This window comes from Macrobrachium nipponense, chromosome 21 (assembly GCF_015104395.2).
Source record: "Macrobrachium nipponense isolate FS-2020 chromosome 21, ASM1510439v2, whole genome shotgun sequence".
NCBI lineage: Eukaryota > Metazoa > Arthropoda > Malacostraca > Decapoda > Palaemonidae > Macrobrachium > Macrobrachium nipponense.
In genome coordinates this window covers 29589525-29614865 of record NC_087212.1, presented here as the reverse complement: position 1 = coordinate 29614865, position 25341 = coordinate 29589525, and the positions used below count along the sequence as shown (strand labels likewise).

Below are 25341 nucleotides of genomic sequence, written 5' to 3'. Positions count from 1 at the left end.
TGGTTATTGAAAGAACTGCATCAACAAGAACATAAATGTGGTATATGTAAGAGAGCACAAGCCAAACAGAGGAAAAGTGGTCAGAAATTTCCATGTATTTCTGTTTTTTGAGGTGATCTGTCAAGCCTACTCCTTGTTGTCAAGTTGTACCAAATGGGTCATACAGAAGGGAAGGTCATCAGAGGAATATGTGCCTTATTGGCAATTAAGAAGGTATCTGTTAAAATGATCGTGACGGTTGGTTTGTGACTATCAAACCATTTTTTTTTTTTTTCATGTTCTACATAAAGAATGCTGCACACAGTTCATTGGAAGTTTAATGGAAAAGTTCTGTTAGGTCCTTGTACTTCTTTGACATGTTGTTTGAGGAAGACTTTTTGTTAAGACAAGTCGAGTCACGAAAGAAATGCAAGAAGGGCCTTATGTCACAAAAACAAGAGTCTAATGTCGGAGGGAAGGCAAGAACCTATGATGTCTAGAAGGATGAGCTCAAATTGAGCAATGTTAAGAAGGTGTCTGTCCGTTCATCGAAATTTGAGAGTTGGTTCATTGTTATGACAAACCACTTTCAATTTCCTGTATATAAAGGAGGTTGCCCAGAGGTCCTTGGACACAATTTCCTTGGGTCCTTTGGTGGCTGCTCAACAGATTGTGTAACTCATCCAGCACCCCTGGCGGGTCAGTTGGTATCTTGTCTAAGATGATGGTATGAATGTGAAATGGAGGAGATAACTGGCCTCTTTCCTTTTCAAATTTCTTTCTCCTTCTTTACTTTTGGCAGTAAGAAGAGAGTACCATCATAAGCTGGAACGGACAAGATACAGGTGAGTGAAGTAGCCATACTGTAAGGGTTATTATTAGTGTAAGATACCTATCAGTAGCAAGACATTCCTCTCTTTAGCAAGGGGGAGAGGAATGATAACAATCCTACATAAGTGGATGAATTGGTTTGTTAGAAGAACAGATGTTCTTATCTTCCTGAGACCCAATGAATTATGACATTGTGTATAAACCCAGAAGTGTGACTGTTTGATATTCATATATATCTTAGATTCTGAAATACTGGTCAATTGTTTCGTAGAATACTGGTATTCAGAAAACTGATCAAAGGTGGCAAACTCCCAGTTGGTTAATAGTACTTACCTCCCACCAAAAGTAAGTCTATCGTAATGTTAAGACCGAAGGTTTGTTTCGTATATGAACAAATGACAAATTTTTAACCAATCTGTATTTTTCATAACTAACAAACCTGAGGTCTTAACATACAAAGGCCCACCTCTAACCACCCCTCTATCAACTAACCTGGGTTGGAAGAATAACTAACGGGGTCACGAGTTAAAGAGGGGTATGTGGGTGGCTCCACATGTCTCGTGACCAAGCACAGATGCCAATAGTCCCTTGTGTACACAATTATTTTAAACTTTACCGCTTTCCAGCTGGCGCTAAGTATTTATCCTAATGTTAAGACCTCAGGTTTGTTAGTTATGAAAAATACAAATTGGTTCAAAAATTGTCATTTCATTAGTTTTTATAAATATAATATTAAGAGATATTTTAATCTTAGAAAGAAAGCTACAGAAGTTAGGCTGTATTGAGATATAACTGGAAAAACAAAAGAGGATGTCAACATCACTGGGGGATTTTAAAATATGTTTCATAGACCTCAAAATTAAATTAATTATATAGGAGATCTAGAGCTTTATTTTTTGGTCAAGGCTCAAGAGTGAAGTATTTGAGAAGGGAATCTGTTTTTGGTCTGGGAATTATAGAAAATTTCTACTTTTTCCAATTACTCTTCCTAATTTCAGTGAATTTTTAGCTGCATAAAGTTTGATTTGTATTTTTTACACCCTTAGGTCTGCAAGAAGTACGTGTAAATAATGCTGATGAGGGCTTGCAACTTTTGCAAATAGGCCGTCAAAATTTGCACTTTGCAGCTACCCGTTTGAACCACAACTCTTCAAGATCACATTGCATTTTCACTATTAAAGTTATACGAGTTGCTAATGCTAATGATCCACATGTTGCCAGAGTATCTATGTGAGTATTCTCTTCATTTTAATGGATATGCATGTAAATCCTGACCATTGCAGTAACAGTTAACATAGAAACATATTGGGGACCTTCTTAATTTTAGTGTTTTTGTTGTCCATTTGATAAGTAAGCTAAAAAAATGTAAGATATTATTTGCAGAGCCAAATAAAATGGGAAAATAAGAACAGGAGAAAAATAGCTAAGCAGACAGTGAATATAGTGATATTGTAATTGCTGTCTTGTTCCTGCAATTTTACCAGGTTTTACTTTTAAGAAATAGATACAAGTAAAAAGCGGGTAATGTTAAAAAAAATTACGATTAGGAGGACTTTGGACCTTGTGGTTTAAGGCCTTCCTCAAGCTTCATCATACCATACACTCACTTCACTTGAGTAGTACATTTTGTTTATAGGGGGCAAAGTTTAGGGAAAAAGTGAAAGCAGGGACAGTGATGGCTGCAAGTACAATATTGTTGTTATTGGTAGCAGATCCACAGTAATATCGCATGTGAAGTATAAGGTCTTTAATAGCTAATAAAAGCTTTTGAACCTTGTACTAGGTTCATCTTCAGTCAAGTGAACATTATGACTAAAAATCCGTCTAAGTAAAATTCTGAACAGGACAATTCCACAATGACGAACGCAAATAAAGGAAGCGCTCAACAGCCCAACTAGGTCATTTGAACAACGGAATTACCTAGTTGGGCTGTTGAGCGCTTCTTTCATTTGCGTTTGTTGTTGTGGAATTGTCCTGTTCAGAAGTTTACTTTGACGGATTTTTAAAGTCATAATGTTCACTTGACTGAAGATGAACCTAATACACAAGGTTCGAAAGCTTTTATTATCTATTAAAGACCTTATACTTCACATGCAATATTATTGTGGACCTGCAACCATTGTAATCATTTTTGACACTGAAAATTGTGCCCATTATTATATTATTATTATTATTATTATTATTATTATTATTATTGTTATTATTATTTGCTGGAAGAAGACCTTCAATGATACAGATTTTATTGAAAATACAGGGAACCCCCCGTATTCGTCGACTCATATTCGCGGATTTCTTTCTGGAACATATACCCCCATTATTTGCAGTGTTTTTCTCTGAGAAATATCCACAAATTTCTGTTGTTGTGTGTTTGTTTGTTTATTTGTTTGTTTTTTCTTTTTTGTTTTTTTTCTTTTTATAAATTTCATTATGAATGCACTTTTTTGTGATAAAACTATTTAAAAAAAAAAAAAAAAACAGGTATAAAAATTTTTTAGTGGGTTTTTCTTGAGTTTTAACTAACAGAATAGGCAGTTTTAAGCATTTTTACAGGGGTTTCAACTATTTGCGGATTTAGCTATTCATGGGGGGTCTGGTAGCATCCCTCGCGAATATGGGGGGAGCACTGTAATGGCTAATTCAGTCACCTTTGTTTTGTATAGAAGTTTCTCTATTCTTCTTATTACTGACTTTTCTTTGGTACTCAAATTGGCTATTAAAATGCTAAATGGGGGATTTATGTAAAAAACGGTGTATTGGTCAGATTGAATATATTATACAAAATGCAGTACAAATTGGATCTTAAGCCTAGTTGACAAAAGATACTTAATGACTCATTCTAGATTCCTCTCTCTCTCTCTCTCTCTCTCTCTCTCTCTCTCTCTCTCTCTCTCTCTCTCTCTCTCTCTCTCTCTCTCTCCTTGCAATTTGTCGTCCTTAAAGCCAGAAAGACATTGTTGGGCAGTTGTTGTGGGACTGAAATTTCTGTGTGAGTCCTACAGTATATGTAGTCTGTTGCACAGCATTGGGTCCTTAGCATTGAATTCTGATTGGCTAACAGGCTCAGCTGTTGATCCCCTGTTGGTGGATGCCTCAAGATCAGAAGTGGGTACTCTAATAAGCTCATTAACCATGAGATCAAGAAAGCTCTTGAGAAATAGTATAAAAATGAAGATGTACCTAAAGAAGAAAAAGGCTCCAACACCTTGTACTAGAAGGCTTTTATGCACTCGAAGTACCAGGAGAAGGAGAACGCCATTAAGAAGATCGTGATGGAACATGTCACTCCCACCCAAGAAGACTATGCTTGCTGGAAGTCATCTTCAGTCTTGACAAGAAGCCCTCTGGATATTACTAGGGTACGGAGAAGCCTAAACCAAGACATGGTATTACTGAATACGTAATACCACACCAGATACGACCACCAAACAAGACACCCCAGATCAAGAAACACCAGACTACATCAGACATAACGTCATGCAACAGCAACTAGCCAATGACAATTTGGCATGTAGTGACATCATGCAACTGCCTTCTCCATCCAATCAGAATCCTGTATGGAGAGGCACCCTTCCCTTATGATGGTCTTAGCAACTTCTGCAGCATCCATACAGGACCCACCTCTGATCTTGAGGCAACCGTCAACAGGGGATCAACAGCTGAGCCAGTTAGCCAATCAGAATTCATTGCTAAGGACCCCATGCTGTGCAACAGACTATATACTGTAGGACTAGTGTAAGAATTTCAGTCCCACAACCCCTGCCTGATGATGTCATTCTGTCTTTAAGGATGAAACGTTGCAAGAAGATAGGAGAAGGAAAAAGAGAGAGAGGAACAGATGCCCCTGAGCAAGAGGGATCCAGAATGAGTCATTAAGTATCTTTTGTCGATTGGCCTCAAGATCCAATTTGTACTGCACTTTGTATATAATAAATTCACTTTGATAAATACCACGTTTTTTACATGAATCCCCCATTTGGCATTTTAATAGCCAATTTGGGTACAGAAGAAAAGTCAGTAATAAAAAGAATAAGAGAAACTTCTATACAAGATAAAGGCGGCTGAAATAGCCACTATTTTTAATCAAACCTATCATTACTACTATTATTATTATTATTATTATTATTATTATTATTGTTGTTATTTTTTATTTTATTTTATTTCTTTTTTATTTTGGGGGGTTGGGGGGTGTCTATCACAGTCCTCCAAATGACTGGGTGGCATTTATAGTATGCGGTTCCGGGTTGCATCCTGCCTCCTTAGGAGTCCATCACTTTTCTTACTATGTGTGACATTTCTAGGATCACACTTCTGTATGAGTCCTGGAGTTACTGCAGCCTCTAGTTTTTCTAGATTCCTTTTCAGGGATCTTGGGATTGTGCCTAGTGTTATAGGCCTATGATTATGGGTAAAATTTCCACTGGCATATCCCATATCCTTTTTATTTCTATTTTCAGATCTTGATACTTGTCCATTTTTTCTCTCTCTTTCTCTTCAACTCTGGTGTCCCATGGTATTGCGACATCAATGAGTGATACTTTCTTCTTGATTTTGTCTATCAACTCCACGTCTGGTCTATTTACACATATCACCCTGTCTGCTGTGATACCATAGTCCCAGAGGATCTTTGCCAGATTGTTTTCTATCACTCCTCCAGGTTGGTGCTCATACCACTTATTACTGCAAGGTAGCTGATGTTTCTTGCACAGGCTCCAGTGGAGGACTTTTGCCACTGAATCATACCTCTTTTTGTACTGGTTCTGTGCAAGTGCTGGACATTCACTTGCTAAGTGGTTTATGATTTCATTTTTCGTATTGCACTTCCTACATATGGGAGAGATGTTATTTCCATCTATTGTTCTTTGAACATACTATCTGGTTCTTAGGGCCTGATCTTGTGCCGCTGCTATCATTCCTTCAGTTTCCTTCTTTAGCTCTCCCCTTTGTAGCCATTGCCATGTGTCATCGCTGGCTAGTTCTTTAGTCTGTCTGTCTGTCTGTCTGTCTCATGTATTGTCCGTGCATTGGTTTGTTGTGCCAGTCCTCTGTCCTGTTTGTCATTCTCCTGTCTCTGTATATTTCTGGGTCTTCGTTTACTTTTATCAGTCCTTCTTCCCATGCACTCTTGAGCCACTCGTCTTCACTGGTTTTCAGATATTGCCCAGTGCTCTGTTCTCGATGTTGATGCAGTCCTCTATACTTAGTAGTCCTCTCCCTCCTTCCTTACATGTTATGTATAGTCTGTCCGTATTTGCTCTTGGGTGTAGTGCTTTGTGTATTGTCATATGTTTCCTAGTTTTCTGGTCTATGCTGCAGAGTTCTGCCTTCATCCATTCCACTATTCCTGCGCTGTATCTGATTACTGGCACTGCCCATGAGTTTATGGCTTATATCATATTTCCAGCATTGAGTTTTGACTTGAGTATCGCCTTGAGTCTCTACAAATATTCTTTCCTGATCGTGTCCTTCATCTCTTGGTGTTTTATATCCCCTCCTTCCATTATTCCCAGGTATTTGTATCCCGTCTCATTTATGTGTTTGATGTTGCTCCCATCTGATAGCTTTATCCCTTCAGTCCTTGTTACTTTGCCCTTTTGTATGTTGACTAAGGCACATTTTTCTATTCCAAACTCCATCTTGATGTCCCCAGATACAATCCTTACAGTCTGGATTAGGGTATCTATTTCCTTGATGCTCTTACCATACAGCTTGATGTCGTCCATGAACATCAGATGGTTAATTCTGTTGCCTCTTTTCTTGAGTTGGTACCCGGCATCCATCTTCTGCAGTACTTTTGTCATGGTAATTATGGCTACTACGAAGAGTAGTGGGGACAGTGAGTCACCCTGGAAGATCCCTCTCCTGATATTAACCTCTGCTAGTCTTATTCCAGAGGTTGTAAGTATTGTATTCCAGTTGTGCATTGTATTTTTGAGGAAGCTGATGGTGTTTTCCTCTACCCTATTAGCCATGTGTGTGGTATCATGTCGAAGGCTTTCTTATAGTCAATCCATGCCATGCTCAGGTTGGTTTTCCTTTTACTTCTTCATTACCATTTTGTCTATTAGGAGCTGGTCTTTTGTGGCCCTACACTTCCTTCTGCAGCCTTTCTGTTGGTGGGGGATGGTGTTTGTCTCCTCTAGGTAGTTGTATAGCCTTTCACTGATGATACCTGTTAGTAACTTCCACATTATTGGTAGGCAGGTGATAGGCCTGTAGTTATTGGCTATATTTCCCTTACTCTTGTCTTTTGTACTAAGGATGTTCTTCCTGTGGTCATCCATTTGGGCGCATGGTGATAACTGATACAATGCTGGAGTTGTTCTGCTATTCGGGGGTGTAGGGCCTTGAAGTTTTTGAGCCAGTATCTATGGACTTCATCAGGACCTGGGGCTTTCCAGTTGGGCATTTTCTTTAGTTTGTATCTGACTGTGTCTGTCGTGATCTCAGTGAATCTGTTTTATTCTTCCTGTTTCTTCTTCCTTGACTTCCTGGAGCCATGTTGCATGTTTGTTGTGTGATACCAGATTGTTCTATATGTTTTCCCAGAGTCTCTTACTTGGTTCGGCTTCAGGAATTTCTTGGTGGTTGTCTTCCCCTTTTAGTTGGCGGTATCGTCTTTTCTGGTTTGTTCTGTTGGTAGCCCTTATTCCTGTTCATGCACCGTTGGATCTTATGTACTTTGGCCTTAAGCCTCTGTTATACATCTTCTGTTTTGTTGTTTAGTTCCCTCTCCTGTACTTTGTATTTCTCGTTGAGTTCCTCCCTTGTTTTCTTGCTTTTTAGCATTTTTTCTGCCATCTCTTTCAGTTTACTCAAGTCAGATCTCATCTTCATGATTTGCTTTTCCAGGTGCCTTTTCCAAGGCGGTTGCTGTTTTGGTTTCTGTTGGGGTGGTTGTGCTGGTGTTTGTATCCCCATCAGTTCTGCTACTAATCTTGCTCCTGCATATGCCAAGTTATTTGTTTCTGTGATACTGGTGGTGTGTATTATTCCCATTATTTCGTTGACCTCACTTGTTTTCTCCTTTAATTCCTTGTTGTTGTAGGCTTTCATGGAGGGGATCTTTGTTTTATCTGTATCTGGCTCCATCCATTGTCTGATCTTTTCTACCCATTCCGTCCTCTCTCTTACTTCGTTGGTGTTTCTTCGTGTGTCTTTGTTTGATACCTCATCATCCCTGTTGTCTTCTGTGGCATTGTCTCTCAGTTCGTCTTCTTGTAATTCATTGCCGTGTGTCATTTCCCTTTCCATTTCTTCTCTTTCTGTTGGGGAGAGCCAGTTCTTTTTCTTGGTTTCTTACTTGGTCTGCCAGCCACTGCTCTGTTTGGGGGGTGTTATTCCTCTCATTCCAGATGTTGACCAACCTTCTATATCCTTTCTGTCGGGTTGCTTCTGATGTAGCATCTCTATATTTCCTTATTTGTTCATACACGAAACAAACCTTCGGTCTTAACATTAGGATTTACTAGCGCCAAGCTGGAAACCGGTAGAATTAAAATTACACTTGTGAGATCCAGGGACTAATGGCATCTATACCAGGTCACGGGGCATGTATACCCAGAATGCCCACGGCTACCTGTGACCCATCAGTTATTTTTTCCTACCGCCTTTAAGATAAGACGTGTTACTGTCTATCTCATTTAAAGCCGGTTTTTTCAGTTTGCCCGTTCTTTATCCATTTTCATTTTTTATTTTTCATTCCTTTTCTTTCTCCAAGTGTGATCAGTGTGTGGTAAGAGTGTATACGTGGTATGATGGAGAATTTTGCCTCAACATCGGGATCGTCTACCGCTTCGAAGAGGAGACAAAGGAAATGCCCAGGAGTCAGTGGCTTCCCTTGTTCTAGGTTCCTAACCTCGGTGTCGACGGATCCTCATCCAACGTGTAGTAGGTGCAGGGAAAACGTATGTACGGTTACTAATCCGTGTTCTGTTTGTCGCGGTTGGTCGGTGGAACAGTGGAAGAAGTTCTATGGGAAAAGCCAATACAAAGAAAAGAAAGGGGGTGACGCCATCTTTGGATGACCAAACCTTACCGGCTTCTTTTGTATCGGTAATAAACCAGGCTGCTCCATATGTTTTCTCCACCTGCTTTTGAATTGTCTCATACCCCTTCGGTTTCTCCTAGCGGTTCTGTATCGGAAACGTCAGGAGGTGGGGCCTTGGGTAATTTTATGAATAATTTGCACTCTCCTTTGTTCCCAGCAAGTAGAGGGGGAGATCCGCCATCTTTGTTCCAGGCTCCTGCTACGCAAGCGCATAGGTTAGATGGTACGTGGTCAGCGCTAGGCCTACCAGGCGTACCAACCTTGGATGTTGGTCTGCTTGCGCATTATATGACGTCACGGTTCCAGCAGGGGCGGCAGCGCTGAATGTTCCTCATCCCCCGGGCTTGCAATTTATGGGAATTAATGCCGCTGCTTCTCCATCCCACTCAGTATATTTACAGCGATGCAGAACGTGGGAGGTAATTTGGCAGCAAACGTGCGGTTACCAGCAGAAACCTCTCAGTCTCTCCCTACGAGAGCGATGACGTCACAACATACGTCACAACTCTGAGATGGCAGGCGTGATGACGTCACAGACCGATTCTCGGCCTTTTTCGCTGCACCAGACGCTAATACGCCTTCTGATCCGTCAATGCAAACTGTAATGCAGAAGTTACAGGATATAGAGGAGAGAATGAATAAGAGAGACAAAAAGAAAAAGTGTGATTCGCCTTCTTCGTCTTCTTCCTCTAGTTCGGCGTCATCGCTAAGTCCGATAACGTCACGGCGAGCCGACCATCAAGCGTTGGAGGAGGATTCGGGAGTTCCTAGCGGATCCTCGGGCCAAGAGGAGAAGAATCAATTCTTCCTCTCCTTCGGACGAAGACTGTCATTTCCAAGTCAGCAAGAAGGTCGGAAAATCAGTGGCTATTAAGCACAAGGTTGCCAGACGAAGCCGTTCGCAAGAGTCCGAACAAGCGAGAGAGGTGACGGCCGGCGAGCTAGCGGCCGAGGCGGGAGTTGCCAGTTCGGATCGCAAATACTGCGATACCTCTGGTAAAATCGACGTTGGCGGCGAAAGGTGCAGCAGAGGATGGAATGCAGATCCCAGTTTCGCCCGTAAGGCCGTTCAAATACGTACGAAGGACGATAAGGCTCCTATTAAAAGTACAAAAAATAGAGAGTTGGCAACCTCGGCGGATACGTTCGTGGAAGGCAGTGTCCGTCTGGATAGAAGGCCGAGGCCTGGCTCGCCGACGCTCGAAAACGATGCCAATGCTAATGAAAAAGACGAACTTACCTCTGTCTTAAGGGAGCCTTCATCTTGGAGATCTAGACGAGATTCTCGCTCTAGATCCGTGAGCAGAGAAAGAGTGAGACGTTCTCGTTCCCCTGCTGACTATCTGGGATCGAGCCAACAGCGGCCAGCAAAGATCAAAGAGGCCGCCGCGGCCGTAGGGGCAGGCGGCCGTGGAATTCCGGGCCGTCTGTCAGAAGATAGAGGCGAGACAACATCTCTCGTGACGGAGAGTGGTACACTAGAGCCGGAGGAGGAGAAAACCAAGAGTTTCTGGCCTCGTATGCAGAGGTTATTGATTTGATTCGTCAATTCAATAGCCTTTCGGAGAAGACAGAAACACCGGCCAGTATGCTTCCTCCTGGAATTGACATGGCGTTTGGACTAAAGAGGGATACCAAGGTGTCGTATGAATTGCCTTGCTCGAGTCATGCGGATCGGTCTTGCAACACGTAACGCAAAGATTGCAGGGAGGGATAATTTCTTAAGATCTAATAGATCAATTTAAATTTATTCCCCCTCCAATGATAAAGCAAAGGAAATATTATATGACACCGAAGGTCACCCTTTGCTGTCTAGACAAATGAACCCTAATGTTGTAAGGTTAAGGCCTGGATTAACCTTGGATCAGGTTAAAATGGAGTGCCCTTCGAGACGTACCAAGAGGCTGCCACGTTAGAAGCAACAGCTTCTTCTGTCTTTCAGGCTGCGTCCTGGTTAGACCTTTGGTCAACAGCAGTGGCGAAAATTGCATCCTCGGAAGCAACAAGGAAAGTAGTAGATGAACCATTGTTCATTAGATTACTTACAGTCAGGGTCCAAGGCGATTGCGTACCTGACAAACGTAAGTGGGCCAATGTTTGGGCAAATATCCTGCTAATGAGGAGAGATGCAGCATTGGCTAGACTAAGCCGCAATGTGGATTTGGATTCCCTGTTAGCAATGAGGAATGGGGATATCTTGGAATCGCAACTACTGTTGCCAGAGGTCATACTGGAAGAAGCGATAGATAGAAGAAGGATGGACACTAACGATAGGTTGGTGCAACAGGCAGTTAGGAAAACCCTCTAACAGTCAAACTATTCCTTTGGAGGGAAGACAACAGCAGATGTCTCGAAAGAAACCAGTGAGACATAGCATCCCTAATAGAGTCACAAGACCCTCTTCCCCAAAGAGGATAACTCATCGGCCCTTTCACAAGTAGAAACAACAGAGGAAGGGGCAATAGGGGAAGGGGGAGAGGCTCAAGAAGATAGGATGGGCGCCTCCCATCACTCGGCCACACCAGTGGGGGTTGCCTGGGCAAATCACTGGAAGGTGTGGCAGGAACTAGGGGCAGAGCAGTGGGTGGTGGATGTTCTCAGGATCGGGTATTTGATTCCGTTCGAGGTAACCCCGCCCTGACAGATCAACCATTACCCCACGGTCACTTATGCCCCCCACAGATCTCAGAAGGCCACTATTCTGCAGGACGAAGTGAAGAAGATGATGGAAAAAGGAGCTGTGCAACAAGTATGCAGTCCGACAAAGGCTTCTACAGCAGGATTTTCCTGGTACCCAAATCAACGGGGAGTGGAGGGACAGTAATAGACCTGTCAACGCTGAATCTGTTTATAAGGAAAACCAGTTTCAAGATGGAAACTCCGAAAACGGTTCTACAAGCAGTCAGAATCGGAGACTTTATGCTGACAGTCGATCTAAAGGACGCATACTTTCAGATACCAGTCCATCAGTCTTCAAGGAAATTTCTCCGCTTCAGTCTTGCAGGAAGCTTTCGAGTTCAAGGTCCTGTGCTTCGGATTGACAACGTCTCCTCAAGTTTTTACAAGAGTGTTCACCCTCGTGTCGGCATGGGCGCACGCATCAGGGGATCAGGCTGATAAGATATCTGGACGATTGGGCTGGTGATAGCAAAGTCCAGGGAGAAATTACTCAGGGACAGGGCGACCTTCCTGCAGCTTTGTCACAGCCTAGGTATTGTGGTGAATCAGCAGAAGTCGCAGCTGGATCCAAGTCAACGTTTGGAATATCTGGGAATGGTGATAGACACAACACAAGCCAAAGTATTCCCGCAAGACCAAAGAGTAACAGAAATGCAAACAAAAAGTGGTGAATGCCTTTCTGGGAAAGCAGACACCAGCCAGCAAGACAGTGGCAGGTGGTGCTGGGAATCCTAACCTCCTGGAGAAGCTAGTACCACAAGGAAGGCTACACCTTCGGTCCCTACAAAATGGAGGATGAAGGAGTTTTGTCACCAAACAGTAGAATCACCCCGTACTGAGCCAAATTCCCTTGTCGGCAGAAGTGAGGAAAGACTTGCTGTGGTGGGTGGACGACGACAATCTGACAGTGGGTGTCCCCCTTCAACAATCTCCCCCAAGACCTCTTGCTGTTCTCTGGATGCATCACTAGAAGGCTGGGGAGCCCATATGGAGGAGTTGATGGTGTCAGCAAAATGGAGTTGCAAGGACAGAGAACTCCATATAGACGTGCTGGAGTTGAAAGCAGCTTTCCTGGCTCTACAAGAATTCAGGGAGAGAGTAAAGGGACACTCGGTGGTATTGATGTCAGACAACACCACAGTAGTAGCTTATATAAACAAGCTAGGAGGCCTAGTTTCTCGGCAGTTTACATGTGATGACAGTTCAACTTCACCAGTGGGCTATAGAGAACCTGGTAGACATCAAGGCCAGGTATATTCCGGGAAAAAGAAAACATAGTGGCCGACAAGTTGAGCCGCAGGGATCAGATTCTGGGAACGGAGTGGTCCCTACACCAACAGGTAGTGGACAGGATGCTCATGTTGTGGGAAGGACCGATCATAGACCTATTCGCAACCAGGTACACAAAAAGTTGGAAGTGTATTGTTCAGTAGTCCCGGACGCAGAGGCAGCAGCAGAAGATGAGCTACAACACCCCTGGGACAATCTGGACGTGTAGCATTTCCTCCATTTTGTCTAATCCGTCAGGTTCTGAACAGGGTAATGCGGTCTCAGAACCTCAAGATGACCCTGGTAGCCCCGTTATGGCCGAAAGCAGAGTGGTTTCCAGACCTACTGGAACTCCTAGTAGATGTCCAAGAGAGTTACCTCCATGGAGCAACCTTCTGTGTCAGCCTCACGTGGGAGAGGTACCACCAGTCGGTGAGAGTCCCTATCGCTTCACGGGTGGAGACTGTCAAGTATCTCCTCCGAGAGCGAGGGTTTTCGCAAGAAAGCAGCAACTCACGATTGCAGGTAATATCAGAAAATCATCTGCGACAGTATACCAAGGGAAGTGGTCAGCATACTGTGATTGGTGTCGTAGGGGGAACGTGTCTCCACTCGGTACCACTATTCAGCAGTTAGCGGACTTTCTGATATATCTCAGAACAGAAAAACATATGTCTGTATCTGCAGTGAAGGGGTACAGGGCTGCTCTAGCCTCAGTCTTACGAATGAAAGGAGTGGACATATCGTCTTCATGGGAGTTGGCCATGCTGATGAGGAGCTTTGAACAGTCATGCCCACCAAAGGAGCTAAAAACCCCAGATTGGGATCTGACCAAGGTACTGAGTAGTCTGACAAAACCCCCTTACGAACCACTAAGGCAGTCCACGGATAGGAGCCTGACCCTGAAGACAGTCTTCTTATTGGCCCTGGCTTCAACCAAAAGGGTGGGGGAGCTACATGGGCCTCTCATATCTCATAAAGCACTCGAGAGGTTGGAGATCAATGGTGTGTGAGTTTGTCCCAGAATTCGTGGCAAAGACCCAAAATCCAACAATAGTAGACGGCAGATTCGACTCCTTTACCATACCTTCCTTGGCAGACTTTGTAGACAACGACAAAGCTGAAATGCTCCTGTGCCCGTCAGGGCACTAAGGGAGTACTTAAAGAGAACAAGCACCTCAGGCCAGGGGTGCCAGAGGTTGTTCATAAGTACAGGACGGAACAAGAAGGAAGTGTCCAAGAATACAATATCATTTTGGCTAAGGGAGACAATCAGAAATGCTTATACTGCAGAAGACAGAGGGTCAGATAGCCAGGTGGGAGCTAGAGCTCATGACATCAGGGGTGTGAGTGCTTCCCTAGCATTTAAGAAGAACATGTCTGTGGATAAAATTCTGAAAGCTGGCGTGTGGAAGCGCCAAACACTTTCACCTCATTTATTTGAAAGATGTTGCCCATAGATCCTTGGACACCTTTTCCTTGGGTCCAGTGGTGGCGGCCCAACAAGTGATATAGTTCATCCAGTGCCCCTGGCGGGTCAGTTGCGTCTAGTCTAAGATGAAGGTATGAAAGTAGAATGAATGGGATGGGGGACTGGTCTTTTTTCTTTACTACTTTCTTACTACTCCTTTAACTACGGGCAATATGAAGGAGAGTACCGTCAATGGTGCTGAACGGACTAGATGCAGGTGAGATGGTCAGCCATACTGTGAAGCTATCTTAGCTGATGATATACTTTTTGCAGTAGCAACACACCCCTCTGGATAATAAGGAAAAGAAAGGGCAGGGTGAACGTCGATCCAGTCGCAAGGGACAAGAGTAAACAGTAGAATGGTATCTACACCCAGTGGGAGGAAACAATAGATCCGCTTATATCTTTGGTCCTAGGTTCATTGTCCATTCTCTAGAATTTCCCTATATATTCGGAAATGGATAAGGTGGCAAACTTCCAGTCAGTTGTAGAGACTTACCTCCCTCCAATAGTAAGTCTATCCTAATGTTAAGACCGAAGGTTTGTTTCGTGTATGAACAAATACCAAATTTGTAACTAATTTGTATTTTTCATAACTAACAAACCTGAGGTCTTAACAGTTTAAAGGCCCACCTCGAACCACCCCTCTAGCAATCTAAACTGGGTTAGAAATATAACTGATTGGGTCACAGGTAGCCGTGGGTATTCTGGGTATACATGCCCCGTGACCTGGTATAGATGCCATTAGTCCCTGGATCTCACAAGTGTAATTTTAATTCTCTACCGGTTTCCAGCTTGGCGCTAGTAAATCCTAATGTTAAGACCTCAGGTTTGTTAGTTATGAAAAATACAAATTAGTTACAAATTTGGTATTTTGTTCTCTTTGTCATTTCTTCCTCTGGTTTGCCTTCTGTAGCTCCAGTCTCTGGCTGCTGGTTACTGTTGTTGGGCTGAATACCTGGCTGCCAGATGAAGTTCCTCAGTTGCCAGAGGTTCCATTTACGTCGTTGTCATTTAAATCCTTCAATTCTTTTCATCATTGCTTGAGTTTTGTATTTAACCCATAGCTGGACTTTACCCCGTCATGAACAGGTACTAATTTATAAACAGCTGAGTAGACTGAGGAAAGTATGGTAAAGATCCTTTCCCAAGGAATCAACGCAGAGGAGAGCAGTCACCCATCCAATGACTGACCAGCCCCAGTGTTGCTTAACCAGTCCATTGACGACCTAACCCACTCTGCCATGGTGCCATACCATTATTATTATTATTATTATTATTATTATTATTATTATTATTATTATTATTATTATTATTATTATTATTATTCAGTAGATGAAACCTATTCAGATGGAATAGGCACACGGGCCATTGACTTGAAATTCAAGCTTCCAAAGAATATGGTGTTCATTAGGAAGAAGTAAGAGGAAGTAAAAGGAAATACAGAAAGAAGATATACTGCTTATCAAAAAATAAAAAAAATAAATTAATAAGTAGATAAAAATGTATCAAAATGCAAGAAGAATAGTACGTATCAGGGTATCAATGAATTGCATTTTTACCTGAATTTCTGAAGTCCCAGTTGCACAACATCCTCTGGGAGGCTGTTTCACAGTCCAACAGGTGAGGAGTAAAGGACTTCTGGAACAGAGAAGTTTAACAGCAAGGCACATTTACTGCATATTGGTGCTGCTGTTCAGCAAATCTGGTTGCTCTCGGCAGATAAAGGGGATCAGGGATCAATTGTGAATATGAAAGATCTCTTGAAATACTTGCTAAGACTTTCAGGTCATCAGAAATTGGTTGCCTGAAAATTCAAAATTTGAGGAACACTGGCATGTAGCTTTCATGAGTATGAAGAAATGTTCAATGATAGATTATTGGCTGTAATGTGGATAAAAAAGAAAGAAAAGATATTGAAAAATAGTGTACCAAACTTTAGAAAATTAAAACATGCCAGTAAATCATGAACACATACTGTGTAGATATGGATGGGACTGAGAACCTGGTGGGTTAGAACTTCTAAGGCTTGTTAGTACTCGAGCAGCTATTAGTTATAGTACAGAAAAATTCATGTCTGGTTTTGTATCTAACACTTCAATATGATTAATTTATTGGACCATTGTCATATAATTTACAGGATGTCCATCTGTGACCTTGCTGGGGCTGAGCGTGCGGCAAAAACGAAGAGCACTCATGATAGACTGAAAGAGGCAGGCAACATAAATAGCTCACTTTTAGTGCTCAGTCGATGCCTTGATGCTCTCAGGTAAGTTGATAGTAGTATGTGTGATATTTTTTAGCACTTACAAATCTGATTCCAGCTTTGTAGCATGTATTAAGCCAGGTTGCTCCCTTTCTCAGCCCTGGTACTGGGCAGGGCATATTAACTACATCTGAACCAGAAGTAGCGCTACCACTTAAGTAGGAAGCTCTTAGCTATGCAATTACTGGGTAAGTCTATACAAAACTTCATTTTATTATAAAAATATCATTTTTAAACAGTAAATCTGTGGTATAGTCAATATATATAGTTATTTTTCATTATTACCGAAGTTTATGATCCCAAGTTCTTTTAAATGTTGAAAGCTTATGCCACCCAAGGTAACTACAAATTTTTCAGGCATTATAGATAATGATTGTTTCAAGTTCCAATTTGGTTTTTAGTAATCTTATGGCTTCACATGAGGTACTAGTATTCTACCTGCTATACCTTTTTGTGCCTTAAAGCCTTAAATTTTGAATTCTCATGTGTAAAAATTCTTTGGATCAGCTTCAATGAGTGACCTTGCAAATCAGTTATGTATCGTTCTGTTATTTTTACACAGCTCTACTTTATTTTAGAGGCTTGTTGGATATACTTCTGAGAATGGGTGGATTTTGAAGATAATTAGTAAACATATTTTATTTTTGGATATACTTCTGAGAATGGATGGATTTTGAGGATGATTAGTAAATGTATTTTATTTTTTTCCCTTTTCTTATTCCCTATGCTACATATTGGTTTTTTTTTTTTTTTCAGCTGTAATATTTTCTTTGCAGCAGCTCTCCAGTCCCACTTGCATTTTCTGACACCAGCTCTTACAGTCCCATCTGCATTGCCTGTTTGCTAAATGTTTCCTTTTGAGCTCTTCTCACACTTTCGCCCAAGTTCTATAATTTTACTTTACTGCAATATCATTGCTCATGTGAAAACTAATCATTGGTGCAAGACATAAGAGCTTCGAAGAGTTTCCTATAGTGTAACATGCATGCATACAATAAAAGTAATGTAACAAAAAATGGCGCTTAAATTGGAGAATTATGTATTCAGATCACTTGAGGGCTGAAAACTATCATCTCATTCAGTTGTTAGTTATATTAACATTTCATACAATCAACTTACCATGTCAGATACTATACATACTAAGACTCCGTCGTCCCCGACAGAAATTCAAATTTCGCGCCACTCGCTACAGGTAGGTCAGGTGATCTACCGGCCTGCCCTGGGTGGCAGGACTAGGAACCATTCCCGTTTTCTACTAATATATTTTCTGTCGCCGGTGGTATCAACATCGTTGCTGCCACCTCTTGACTGGAATTCGCTTTTCTAAGCAATTGATCATCTTTTTTTTGTGGACTTTTGGTGACGTACCTGGATCGTTGTTTGGCATTCGCTACTGTGGACTGGATTTGGACTTGCTTTTGATTTTTCTTCAGAATGTCTGATTCAAGTGTTTGTGTGAGAAGTGTGTGAATGTAGGCTGCAAGGTGAGGATACCGAAAGCTTCGGTTGATCCTCACACTGTATGTCGCAAATGTAGGGGTTTTTGATTGTTTCTTAGATTTCTAACACCTGTCATGAGTGTGAAAGGTTGAATGTTGAGAATGGAAGACTCTAACTTCTTACTTGAGAAGTTAGAAAGGGATAGAGTCAGAAGGGCTGCATCTAAGATGGCGGGTAGTTGTACAAGGCCTATTGAGCCTTTGGATAATTCTACTTTCTTCTTTATTAATTATGATTCTGTATCAGGACCCTCACTGGCCGTACATTCAGATTCAGCTTCGGAAATTGCTGAACTGAAGGCTACGCTTCACAGGATGAAATCCGAAATGGCTGCCATAAAAGGTAAGGATGGTGAAAGTGACTTTAGTGAAGTGAGTGTCCCCAGTGTTGTGGAGGGGGCGTCTGACCGTCTCTGCGACGCTCCCAGGCCTAGACCTCTTCCAAGCTCCCAAGCCCAGAGGAGAAGGAAAGTCGAAAGCCGTACGGAGGTTGTGGAGAATTCCCCCCGGTCAGGCGTCCCTTCAGCAGGTGCTGTGTATAGACAGCCTGCTCAGGACCGCTATCGAAAAAAGCGTCCTCAGAGAGTGCTTCTCTTCGTCCGCTTCTCCTCTCCTAAACGAGGGTGGAAGGATTCAGACTTGTCCAGGCCCCTGAAAAGGCACTGGAGAGATCCTGTGGATTCAAAGCCCAGACGCTTTTACGGGAAGAAGAACCTCCTTCTATCAAGAAGGCGAAGAGGGTTTCGCCGTCCCATGATGGGGACAAACACGCCTTCGAGGTCTACCTCTCTCGTTCAAGAAGACGCAGGAGAAGCGTCCAAAAGGATCATTTTGGCGGTACAGGAACAGCTTTCCGCCCTAGTGGAGTTTCCTTCGAAGGATCCTCCTCGTAAGAAAGACGTCAGACTGCCGGTCAAAGAAGACTCGTCTTCCTTCTCCCACCAGGAGTGAGGCTCCTGTGAGACGTGAGTCTTTTGAGATCTCAGATAGAGACTCGTGGGAAGATTCTGGATCCGCCAGACAAGCGCGTAGCAAACACCAAGCGCGAGGCGTCTACAGGACGAGAAGCGTCCTCTAAGAGAGAGTCAGACAAGCAGAAACGCATTACAGACAAAAGAGGATTCTTCAGATGGGATACGTCTGCCAGATCAGTAGCTTCAGCTGAGCGCGGAGTAACAACACAGCGTGAGCATTCATCCAAGCGTGAGGCTCAAGAAGAACATCTGTCACGCAAGGAAGGGACTTCAGGAAGACGCGAGTCTTCAACAAGGCACGAGATGTCAGTTCAGCGCGAGACTTTTCAGAGGCGCGAGGCACCAGTCAGGCGCGAGGCGCCACCAAGCGCGAAGAGTCAGTCCAGGCGCGAGACGCCAGCCAAGCGCGAGGATCTTGCCAGGCGCGAGCAAGCCAAGCGCGAGGAGTCAGCCAGGCCAGCGCGAGTTACGCCAGCCAAGCGCGAGGCGCCAGCCAGGCGCGAGGCGCCAGCCAGACCGTACGAAGAGCCAGTCAAGCATAGGAGCTCTTTACACTCTCTTAGCCCCTCTCCTATTAGGAGTTTGTCCCCAGTAGAGAGAATTGTGGACAAGAAGACCCGGAACGAGAAGTGGTCCTCTCCTACTGATCCGATTATGGAAGAGGAATCAGAGGACGAGTCTCACAGTAAGGAAGGACTGTCACTACAAGTCTTGACAGCTCTCCTTCTCCAGGAATACGGAGACGCATTGATCCCTGCCGCTCCTCCTTCGCCGTCGTTCTCTGTTTTCATGCTCGAAGACTCCGAAATCGTCGGCTTTCGTGAAGATGAGACCGACGATTTCTATGAAGAGACTCTGCAATCGCTGGATAACTGGATGCTTACTAAGAAGGAGCTAGTAAGGACAGTCTTTTGCATGCATCCCCCTAGACTGACCGGCAAGAGAGGGATTTGGTACCAGACTGGGGAGAATATGGGTCTCACTCTCCCTGCTTCAGCTGAAGCTGACTTTTCCAGTCTGGTAGACGCATCCAGGAGACATAGCCTTCACACGCTAAGATTACTTGGGGCCTTTCAGAGTTGGATCATCTCCTCAAGGACTTTTTTCACATTCTAGAAGTCTTTAACTTCCTAGATGGTCCCTTGGGGTGAGTCCAAGAAGGCTCATGCCCCTGAAGGGCTAGAACCGGATGTACTCCTAGCAATTCTGTCATGTATTGACAAGGCGGTGCAAGACGGCTCAGGGGAAGTTTCTTCCTTGTTGGAGCAGGTCTCTTGAAGAAGAGATCTGTGTTTAGCGCTTTCTTGACGAAAGCAGTATCACACTCACAGAGCAGCTTTGTATTCGCCCTAGGTCTGATTTTCTGTTCCGTCACAGTTGGTGAAGGATATTCACGATCGCTGACGGAGAAGCGACTCAAGATCTTCTCCGCAATCGTCCAGGAAGAAGAGACCAGTAATGATGGGAGAAAAAGAAAGTGACGTCTACTCCTGTTCGGCCCTTTCGAGGCGGCCCACCAACTGAGTTACCGCTAAAAGGAAAACGACGAGAAGAGAGGTCGAGCCTCGTTGCCGCCCCTTTAAAAGGGGAAAGTGAAGTGGCGCTCCTCCAAACACCAGTAGGTGCCAGGCTCCGGGGATTTGCGGAAGCCTGGACTCGCATCGACACAGATCCTTGGTCGATGTCGGTTCTTCAGAAGGGATATCTCATTCCTTTCCTGGACAATCCTCCCCTGACGTCAACTCGAGGGAATTGTCCGCCAATTACAAGGACCCTGTGTTGAAAGATACTCTTCAACAAATGGTGGATCAGATGTAGGGACAAGAGAGCTATAGAACTTGTGCTGGATCAAAGCTCCCCGGGGTTTTTACAATCGTCTTTTCTTGGTTGCGAAAGCCTCGGGGGGATGGAGACCAGTTTCTGGACGTCAGCGTCTGAACAAGTTTTGTTCAAAAACAGAAGTTCTCCATGGAAACCTCTGCTTCAGTCCTGGCGGCTCTTCGCCAAGGGGATGGATGGTGTCTCTGGATCTCAGGACGCATATTTTCACGTCCGATCCATCCTTCGTCGAAGAAGTACCTCCGTTTCATGACGGGGGAAGGATCTTCCAATTCAGAGCCTTGTGCTTCGGCCTGTCGACGGCGCCTCAGGTTTTCACGAACTTTTGAAAAATGTGGCGAGATGGCTTCATCTGAAAGGAATCAGTATATCTCTTTATCTAGACGACTGGCTTATCAGAGCAAAGTCAGAGGAACAGTGTTTGAGGACCTGAATGTGACACTAAACCTTATAAAGACTTTAGGATTACTCGTGAACCTCGAGAAGTCCCAACTGATCCCCAGCCAGAAACTGGTCTATCTGGGGATTCGGATGGATTCTCGGGGTTTTCGAGTATTTCCTTCTCAAGAGAGACTAGCGAGAGGTTTACGAAAAAGTCTCTCTCTTCCTAAGGAAGGAACGGACTTCGGCGAGGGAATGGTTGAGCTGTTAGGGACCTTTCCTCGCTCGAACAGTTCTTTCACCTAGGAAGACTTCATCTCGTCCTCTTCAGTTCTTCCTCAGAAGTTCGTGGAACATGAAGACAGGACTACTCTCGGCACTTTTTTCCCATTCCAGATCTGATAAAACGTCATCTAGAATGGTGGTTACTCCCCACTGAGGGAAAACAAAGGTACTTCCCTGAAATACAGAGCCCAAACATTGTATTGTTTTCCGACGCGTCGGAAAAAGGTTGGGGAGCAACTTTGGGAAAGAGAGAAGTGTCAGGCACTTGGAATGCTCTCAAGTGCCTGGCACATAAACTGCAAAGAACTGCTAGCTGTACACCTAGCTCTAAAAGAGCTTCGAACCGTTAGTTTGCAACAAAATAGTTCAAGTAAATGCGGACAATACAACGCTCTGGCATACATTCGGAAGCAAGGAGGTACTCACTCGTATGCCCTTTACGAACTCCACGAGAGAACTTCTGTTGTGGACATCCCAGAGGAACATCTCTCTCTTGACGAGGTTCGTTCAGGGAGTAAGGAACGTACGAAGCGGACAGGCTGAGCAGGAGGAACCAGGTCCTTCATACCGAGTGGACCCTCCACTCAGAAGTTTGCCTCAAGCTCTGGTCTCTTTGGGGAACTCCTCATGTCGACCTCTTTGCCACGTTCCTCTCGAGGAGACTGGAAGTCTCTGTTCAGTGGTAGAAGATCCCAGAGCTCTAGCAGTAGACGCCTTCCTACTAGATGGTCTCAGGTAGACGTTTACGCATTTCCCCCATTCAAGATCTGGGGCAAGTACTCAGGAAGTTTGTGACTTCAAGGGGACAAGAATTGACCCTGATAGCCCCTTTTGGCCAGCTCAAGAATGGTTTCCAGAGGTACTGGAGTGGATAGTAGACTTCCCCAGATCCCTTCCACAAAGGAGGGATCTTCTCAGACAACCACACTTCGAGAGGTTTCATCAAAACCTCTCTCGCTCTGACTGCCTTCGACTATCGAAAGACTTGTCAGAGCGAGAGGCTTTTCTAGTAAAGCAGCAAGCTCGATCGCTAGAGCCCGGAGAACTTCCACTATCCGGGAGTTTATCAATCCAAGTGGGAATTTTTAGAAGGTGGTGTAAGTCAAGAAGTTGTCCTCCTCCAGTACCTCTGTAGCAGAATAGCTGATTTTCTGTTATTTCTGAGGGAAGAGTCGCAGCTCTCCGTAGCCACGATAAAGGGCTATAGGAGTATGCTATCGGCCGTCTTTAGGAATAGAGGCCTAGATTTGGGAAACAATAAGGATCTGCATGATCTGATTAGGTCATTTGAGACCAAGAAGTCTAGAATGACTTCTCCCCCTAACTGGAATCTAGACGTAGTAACTGAAGTTCTTGACTTCAGAGAGATTTGAACCCTACATTTGGCCTCGTTCGTGATATAACAAGAAAATGTTTATTCCATTTTGTCACTGGCACGGCAAAAAGGGTTAGCGAACTGCACGCCTTAGTGACAAAGTCGGGTTCAATGTAGATTCAGCCATCTGTTCCTTCAAGAATATTCTTGGCGAAGAATGAAAATCCTTCGAACCCCTGGCCGAGAAACTTCGAAATAAAAGGATTATCGGGTCTCGTCGCAGGGAACCGGAGAGGTCTCTTTGCCCGGTAAGGGCTTTAAAGTTTTACTTAAAGAAGAAGGAACAGTTGGGAGGTTCTAGACAAGGCCTGTGGTGCTCAGTGAAGGATCCATCAAGGCCTATGTCTAAGAATGCATTAGCCTTTTTTGTCAGGAACGTATTATGACGCTCATAAGGCTTGCACGGACGATTCTTTAAACTTCTGAGAGTAAGAGCTCATGAAGTGAGAGCAGTGGCGACGTCTCTCTCTTTTCAGAGAAATATGTCGCTGAAGAATATCTTGGAAGCGACATATTGGAGATGTAATTCTGTGTTGCGGCTCACTATTTGAAGGACGTGCGTGTGACCTATGAAAAATGTTTTTTCATTAGGTCCTTTTGTGTCTGCGGGCACAATCCTGGGTACAGGAGCTTACAACAATCCTTAAGATTTTTTTTTATTACTTAAGTCTAATAGATATGTTCTAGACTTTCTGCTGAACAAGTGCAGTTGCCGCACAAGCGGCCAGTCACTTCAGTTTAGTAAGGACTCTTGTGATATCTTATATTAGATAATTTTTTTTGAAAATTATTGTGTGCTTGGCATTGTGGTTGAGTTACGGTTGTTGCGAAGAGTTGTGGGGATAACTCTGAGCAATTTTTAATACTAACATGGTGGTTAGGATCAGGTGGTCGGGATGGTTGTATGCTCCTTAATAAGGTGTGTTGTCATGTAAGTGGATCAGCATCCATTGACAAAGTCCTTTCAGGCTCTGCCGAGTAAGTGGATAGACCCCTTCGGCAGACCCACAAGAATTCTTGGCCATAGATCACATATCTCGCTAAAGTTTCTTGAGGTGATGCAGACTACGGGGAAAAACACCCACGAAGTCTACCACCTATCAGGTAGAACCAAGGTTTTATTTTATACCTACAACAGATGTTGTTACCTCTATTCTAGTAGTAGCTGTCTCTTACCCTCCACCGAAGGGTGCCAATCAGCTATGTATATATCTGACAGGTAAGTTGATTGTATGAAAATGATATTGTTATAATACAATAAGTTTCATACATACTTACCTGGCAGATATATACGATTAGGGCCCACCCAGCCTCCCCGCAAGGAGACAGGTGGAAGAGAAAATATATGAGTAGAAAAACGGGAATGGTTCCTAGTCCTGCCACCCAGGGCAGGCCGGTAGATCACCTGACCTACCTGTAGCGAGTGGCGCGAAATTTGAATTTCTGTCGGGGACGACGGAGTCTTAGTATGTATATATCTGCCAGGTAAGTATGTATGAAACTTTATTGTATTATAACAATATCATTTTTATAAATCACATGCAAAGTGGTTTTGTGCCATTCACACAAATAAGAATAGTTTTTAGAAGGTTGATTATTTTTTAAGTTTGGATGATTTTTCCAGATATTTTTTTTTAAGTGAAATGGCAGCAGTCTTTATCAAACCTTTCAGGAAAATGTGCACCATAATATATAACAAGTTATACCATCATTCCCTTTAATGCTATTGTAACTTTCTCCCCAATAGACAAAACCAAGGGCAGAAGATTAGCAAGAAAAAGGAAGCTCCTGTTCCTTACCGAGACAGTAAACTAACAAGGATATTCCAGAGCTTTTTCTTGGGTCGAGGTAAAGCTGCAATGATTGTCAACATCTGAAATCACCACTATTATTGATGAAACCCTGCAGGTCCTCAATTTTACTGCAGTCGCAAGACAGGTATGTTGTATCAAAAATATATTCTTTGCATAAAATATCGTCCAGGGAAAAATGTATCTGTCCTAAGTTTTTCCGCTGATATGTTTTGCTTAATATTTCCCTATATAGCTGTCTTAAACTGAAATTAAATTATATATATATATATATATATATATATATATATATATATATATATATATATATATATATATAGTAAAGGGTCCGAACAGGACCGAAAGTACTTGGCTATCTTGCTTTTTCATTTTTTCCTTCGTGGCAAAAAACCGTTATTTATACATACATACATATATATATATCTATATATATATATATATATATATATATATATATATATATATGATATATATATATATATATATATAAATAAAATATATACATACATACATATATATAAGTATATATATATATATATATATATATATATATATATATATATATATATATATATAAATAGGATGGAGAAAAGCCAGCGTAGCATCATCACATGTATTTTCCAAATTTTCGAGAC

At 43.0% G+C, this 25341-nt stretch overlaps 1 protein-coding gene across 1 annotated transcript in view; it reads left to right on the top strand.

The window, feature by feature from the left end:
• LOC135197440 (kinesin-like protein KIF20B) overlaps nt 1-25341 on the top strand; it is a 329336-nt gene that overhangs the window by 45763 nt on the left and 258232 nt on the right. Inside the window, 4 exon segments of the mRNA XM_064224510.1 lie at nt 1857-2040; nt 16417-16545; nt 24643-24765; nt 24767-24833. Coding sequence (XP_064080580.1) covers nt 1857-2040; nt 16417-16545; nt 24643-24765; nt 24767-24833 — 503 coding nt within the window.